This window comes from Pygocentrus nattereri, chromosome 30 (assembly GCF_015220715.1).
Source record: "Pygocentrus nattereri isolate fPygNat1 chromosome 30, fPygNat1.pri, whole genome shotgun sequence".
Classification (NCBI taxonomy): domain Eukaryota; kingdom Metazoa; phylum Chordata; class Actinopteri; order Characiformes; family Serrasalmidae; genus Pygocentrus; species Pygocentrus nattereri.
This window is the reverse complement of record NC_051240.1, coordinates 6,013,871-6,020,332: the sequence shown is the minus strand read 5'-3', so window position 1 is coordinate 6,020,332 and position 6,462 is coordinate 6,013,871. Positions and strand designations below refer to the sequence as shown.

The 6,462-nt window shown below is 38.8% G+C and overlaps 1 protein-coding gene across 1 annotated transcript; it reads left to right on the top strand.

Annotated features, from left to right (window-relative positions):
• The first annotated feature begins 1,855 nt into the window (after positions 1 to 1,855).
• LOC119262932 (membrane-spanning 4-domains subfamily A member 4A-like) lies at positions 1,856 to 5,625 on the top strand. Its single transcript, XM_037536404.1, has 7 exons — positions 1,856 to 2,679; positions 3,891 to 4,079; positions 4,164 to 4,274; positions 4,382 to 4,438; positions 4,670 to 4,831; positions 5,243 to 5,356; positions 5,489 to 5,625. The coding sequence occupies exons 2-7, from the start codon at positions 3,915 to 3,917 to the stop codon at positions 5,546 to 5,548; spliced, it is 669 nt and encodes a 222-aa protein (XP_037392301.1). The 5' UTR covers positions 1,856 to 2,679; positions 3,891 to 3,914; the 3' UTR covers positions 5,549 to 5,625.
• The last annotated feature ends 837 nt before the right edge of the window (positions 5,626 to 6,462 follow it).

Genomic DNA, 6,462 nt, shown 5'->3' with positions numbered 1-6,462 from the left:
CAACATTAAAACTCTCACATTGACAGGGAAGATAAACCCCTCTTCCTATTTTAGTTCTAACTACCGTCTTTAAAGGATCTGGTGTTGTCAAAATTATCTGAGAAGCTTCTGTAGTTGAATATAACTCATCTAGCAGAGTTATATTATCTAAAATCCTTTCTCCCTCAATTCTCGTACCGTTTGGGTCTAACTCTTTTCCGAACTGGCCTTGGACTCCTCCTTCTAACTGAATCCCCAAATGCTCCTGCAGCTGAGTTACTGCCCTTTGTGGCCTTTGACGCTTCACACTGCACTGAAATAGGTTCTGCTGTTTCTGGGACATATTGGAAGTCAATGTCACCAAACCTTCTTTCCTGTCCATTAACTGCAGAGTCACTTCTGGCATCGTCAGAAATGTACACAACATCATCAACATCTTCCACCCCATGGACAATCTCACCTTCTGAAATTTGACTCTGGAAATCTCTATGCATTTCGACTTCTTCACATCGTTCTGCATTCCCTTCTGACTGTCTTGAACCCTCATCATGACTCTAATAGTTCTCAAATCTCCTCTTTTAACCCTAAGGTATATTTTAAACTTTTGGAACTTGTACAAAGGTCTGTCCACTCTCCACTTTTCAGTGCTCACCCTCAGAGCATACTCAAAAATGACCAGCCCAAGTACAGTAACCCCAGCATTGGAACCCCCTGGGACCATTCCCATGGAGACCGTACTCAAGCCCTGGGTATATTGAGAACCGGTCCGGCCGCGCGCTGACCGGAGTCGGACTCACTCAGTCTTGAGACTGTCTTAGGATTTCTGCAGTTTCAGAGTCACCCTAATCAGGTCGAGAGGGACACAAAAGCCACACAGCACAGCACCCCAGAATAGAAAAAAGCTCATGAAGAGATGACCAGGCACGACCACAGACAACAGTACTATATATATATATATACTATATAGCCCAATACTATTTTCACCTATATTAGCAAATACTCTCCTACTAACCAGCAAACAAACATATATACCCTATTTTAAATAGTCTTTCTCAGGGGCTTATAGGGATCACTTAACTTAACGTGTCCTTTCAAAAAGGCTGATTTTCTATCAAATCCCCCTTGAAAGCTCATGGTTTTTATTCCTAATTTATTAACAAATGCTCTCTTCATTTACCTTAAACAATAAAAGTCCTCCTTAGGGCTCATGAAAACTCCTAATACGTCCTTTGTGGGGCTTATAAACTTTAATCTCACTATGTCCTCCTTATAAGAGGCTCATAAATTTATATCTATCAAGTCCCCTACAAAGGGTCATAGATTTATTCATATTCATAAAGTACACATTAACAAATTCTAAACTGTCCCCTTGGAGGCTCATAAAGTTTCAACAATACAAGCAGAATTCCTTTTCTTCATTAATACACAGCTTTCATACATTCACTCTTCATCCACACAGCAGATCTGTATCTTAGAAACTGACACACTCAGAGAACTTAACCACACACGCATATTCAACCAACACACACACATAGCTGCACAGACACAACCAACACACACACATAGCTGCACAGACACAGATGCTGCTTCCCACACACTGAGAAAGAAGCAAAGGAGGGGCGCTTAGCTCACACACAGACACACACAAGTTAACTGGCCCCCCTTTTTCGCAGACAGAGAGAGAGAAAGAGAGAATGACTAGTTTTTTCACAACACACACAGACTATTTCAACAAAACACACAAATTCAACATAAAAATTCTCTCACACAGGGATTGATCATTTCCCATTCATTCCTAACCTAGACGCATATGCTTTATGGCCGCATTCCCTTTATTTTCCATTTCCTTTAAAACTCTAAATTTATGCTACCTTTGAGACAAAGTTATCCTAACGACAAGACAGCATCAATCCCGAGTGGCCAACAACAGGCGAGGGGCTTCTTTCTACGCCGGATTTGCAACTTTAACCTCCAGTTTTATAAACTCATTGTAAAACTGACCTTGAAATCAACTAATAATAATCAAGGTGCGACCAAACAGCACAACAGAACAGCACAGCCTCACCAAATGGACCAGCGCTCACACAGCGCTTTTTCCCCATTTCCTTTACTCTTTTCCTTTCCTTATTTCTCTTTACACTTTTTCCTTTTTACACTTCACTTTACTTCTTCTCTTTGTTCCTTCACTTTTCTCTATTACCTTTAACTACCGAATTCCCTAGGCCCAGGGTGTTCTCCCCCAAATTTAGACTATTACACTTATTCCTCAAGGCCCAAGTTTCACACTGTGGCGAATGGAAAACACATGACTTAATGTTAACGAGATAAAAAGTACCCTAATCTGCGTTACGCTTGCATGGTGTCAATCAATCCCACTTCTAGTGTTACTCCTAGGGTGTTAACTTCTTCTTAACTCTATTTACTCTTTTCTACTGTTTTTCCCTTTATTCTACCATACTCCCCCCTGTTGTGGCGTATTACAACGCAACAAAACAAAATTTAGAACGAAGAGGCAAACCTACAACCAAGACAGCATGACACACCCACACAAAGCTCTTTAACGGTGCGACCAAACAGCACAACAGAACAGCGCAGCCTCACCGAATGGACCAGCGCTCACACATGTGAGAAAAACTCACCCTTTTCTGTCGACAATAGGAGCGGAGGTAGATGCGCTGAGGCGGTCGACTGCACGTCGAGGTTTGTGACGCCAAATTCTTGTGGTTTCTTTATTAGCGATGCTGTGAAGGTGTAGGAACAAACTCTTCGGTGACACCCGTCTCTTGCATATGAAGATGTTTATTAGCATTGAGAGGTCGAAGTCACAGACAAGCCTTTGCGAAACAGCTTGGAGAGAACCGCCAATAGTTTCTCTGACACATACATTCCAACTCCTGGTTTTTATATGTTGCTGTGGACGTATAGCCCACATCTGGTTTCTGTCAAGATAGCCTCTAGTTCGATATATGGATCTTCTTCAGCCAAATTTGGTATAAACATACGTTCTTCTCCAAAATGGCCCCAGTCGCCTAACCCCCATATATAGCATTTGTTGACGTTCAGGGGGGCCCCTATCCTGTCCAGCTGCCTCCTGCATCAGCTCCACTACTATTTCAGTCAGAGGCCCACAGGATAAACTCAACCAGAATCTACACAGTAATAACCAATATGATAGAAAATAATGTTACGACTATAGAATTAATAAGATCAAATTCACCACACTACAAACACCAACTTATTATTCATTAGAAACTTTAAAGTACGTAAGTAATATTTTAGTAAGCACAACTTGTTTCCATGATTCTACCGTTTTATTCCTGACTTGTTACAGTTACAATTACCATTTTATTATTTCATAACTATGAAATTGACATTTAATTTATGGGTAAATACAACTCATTACCATGATATTACCGTAACATTACCCACTTATTACTGATCTGTAAAGTGCTACCGAAATTTCACCTTCGCAATCTAACCCATCCGTGCAGTGAAACACCACATACACACTAATGAACCGAAACACATACTTTCTGGAATTAATTTAACTTTTTTTCTGTTTTGATTTTGTGATTTTATGTGTGTACAACTGTTCATAGCTGTAGTGGTGTGCGGGCAAAATTAGCAAAAAGTGTCATTACCGCAACAGTCACTAATGAAGCATTTGGCAAAGTTTCGCTGGTGTTATTATTGTATTAATGGTAACAAAATGTCTTCAATCATTTATTTTGCTACAGTAAACATCATTAGGTGCTTAAATTCTATTTATTGGTGCTTAATTGTCATTTATAGACATTTCATTTCTTACAGTACAATAAGATCAGTCATAGAACAAGTGAAAACGTTTATCTTTCAATGCAGGAAAATCAGAACAATTTCAGTAAATATCACATTTATTTTATTGTCATTAGACTTTCTACAGGTTTGTGTTCAGGATGGCCTCCAGTTTTGTACCTGGTGCTAACACAAGAAATGGCTTCACCATCGTGACTCAAGTGGTTCCAGCTGGAATGGATCAGTATGGCCCCGGGACTGGAGGCGGAGACGTCACTGGAGGCCCAGTTAAAAAACCTCTGAAAGGAGAGCCAAAGGCACTGGGGGTAAGACAGTTCTGGTCTAGTTTTCTTTAATATTTATACTCGGCAGGTTTACACTTTGCTCTGATTGTCTCTTCTTCTCCACAGACTGTCCAGATAATGATCGGGATCATGACACTCTTCTTCGGTATAGTTAAAACGGTCTATTCACCACATGTGGGAGTCTACAGCGGTGTCACCTACTGGGGATCATGTCTTGTAGGTTATTTTGGGTATCCTTCGTATTCCTGTAGTTCTGGATTGTAGTTTTATTCAGACCTGATAACAACTGAAAAACTCTTCTTCCTCTTCTTCTTCTATGCCAGTATATCACCTCAGGTGCTTTATCTGTTGCTGCAGGCAACAAAGCTAATACCTGTGTGGTAAGTAGCCTGTAGTGTATTATTATCATATTAGTGAGATTTCATTGTTAAATATCTTGAAAAGACAATGGGTAATCTTAAAAAAATGCCATCATAAGTTTAAACTCTATGGCAAAATAATCTTAAACTCAATGGCAACTTTCATATTTGAAATTTAATGACAAAGGACATGCTGTTAGTCTGCAAACTATGCTGCCACTAATGCTGTGTTCTGTTTCTCCCCTTGTGTAGGTGAGAAGCTCCCTGGTGATGAACATAATCAGTGCTGTGGCTGCAGGAATAGCCATGGTTCTGCTGTCTTTTGACATTGCCTTACAGGAAATTTATGGATATTATAGCTGTTCATATGACAATCGTTGGAGTGACCAGTGTGCAACTTTCCTCCAGTTAAGGGTGTGTATCTCTCTAGCCAAACTGCTCTAGATGTGCTGCCTTAATTCCGTAGTATACAGTAAGGGTCACAAATTAATTAATGATTATTTGCTGAGTACATAAATATTCATTATTTATATGTTGATGATCTACAACTTGAGCATTAGTTACTGATTAAGTACTTAGTAATTAGTAATTAAGTATGCTGTAAATTGATAGATTTGTTTTTTTTTATTGCTGCTTATTACACTGATAATGAACTAAGTGTGTTTACTCATGTAAATAAGTAACATGAGAACCAGAAAGTACTAATGTGTTAAATCACACAGACTGTGAGAAATTCATCACTGGGTTCAGCTTTTTCTAACATAGCAAAGATTCTTCAGTGGAAAATGGACTCTTTTCTGTACTTAACGGAAAAATGTTTTTCAGGGCCAATCAAGTGGAATCAGTGGAGTGCTGCTGGTGTTCTCTCTGTTCGAGTTCATCATCTCCATCTGCAGTTCTGCGTTCATCTGCAAAGCCACCTGCTGCAATGAATCTCCAGTCAGTGAGACTAAACGTTTGTTGGGTTTTTAAATATTTGACTTTTCTTTCTGTGGTGCTGTAAGTGAGCAGTCACCCAGTTTTGATGCGATTTGATAACTCAATGATCGTAACTTGTTGTTTTTGTTACAGGTCCAGACCGTGTATTGCCGCAACACTCCTGAAACTCACAATCTGGCCGAAAATGTTTAAAGCTTTAAAATAAATTTCAAAGAGGAAGATATTTTTCTAAACAAATTCCTCTTATGTTTACCTGTTGAGTTCTGTTGAGTTTTTATAGGCTGTTTTGCTGTTGTTTGTGAAAGGGATCATTGTGACGGTGAGAGTAAAAGAAAAAATGTAGTAAAACGAATAAAGGAGGAAAAAAAAGATGTAGAAGGTAAGACCACAATTTGGACATTTAAGCCAGTCAGCCACATCTCCCACCCACAAAGTTTCGAAACCAGCAGTGGTTTCCTGCAGATGAAGAGCACTAAACTAACAGCAGAGTTCATTGTTGGGTAAATGGTATGTTTTTTTTTCCTTCGTTCAATTTGGTTCTAATATTATTCTAAAAAGTGTGTGCATTAAAAATACTTTTCCCATTTTATATTAAGTGTCTATAATAACTGTAATTACACATAAAAACAACAACATTGCAATTACTGATGATTCATTTTAGGCAATGATACAGATGGATTAAAGAAGCACAGCCTGTGTAATTACATATGTGCATCAACTTCAGTTTTGCTTATTGTAATTACACATGTTTATCTTCTACACAACACAGTTCCTGTGTAGTTGTTATGTAGGTACTGTGTAATACTGGAGGGGTAATATAGACATTGCTTTGGGGGGAAATGCAACACATTTACGTAATGGATAAAAGTTACATTTTAAGATAAATGGGCATCTGCTGTCCTGTCACATATACATACAGAATGTTTACAGTCTCACAGCACCAGCAACATCCATGCTAGCTGAAGCCTACAGTACAGTGCAATTCTAGTGATGATTTTGATGCAAACTAAATAAAAATGGAGGAATGTTCAGCTGTGGTAGATCTTGTTTGTTTTATATCAAAGTAAATAAAATTTCACACTGAATAAATACAAAAACAATATATT

Excerpts from the sequence above, each read along its gene's own strand:
- LOC119262932 (XM_037536404.1), top strand. The coding sequence starts at position 3,915 with ATGGCCTCCAGTTTTGTACCTGGTGCTAACACAAGAAATGGCTTCACC. Across the intron at positions 4,080-4,163 it reads GAGAGCCAAAGGCACTGGGG|ACTGTCCAGATAATGATCGG; the intron begins GTAAGACAGTTC and ends TCTTCTCCACAG. Across the intron at positions 4,832-5,242 it reads CAACTTTCCTCCAGTTAAGG|GGCCAATCAAGTGGAATCAG; the intron begins GTGTGTATCTCT and ends AATGTTTTTCAG.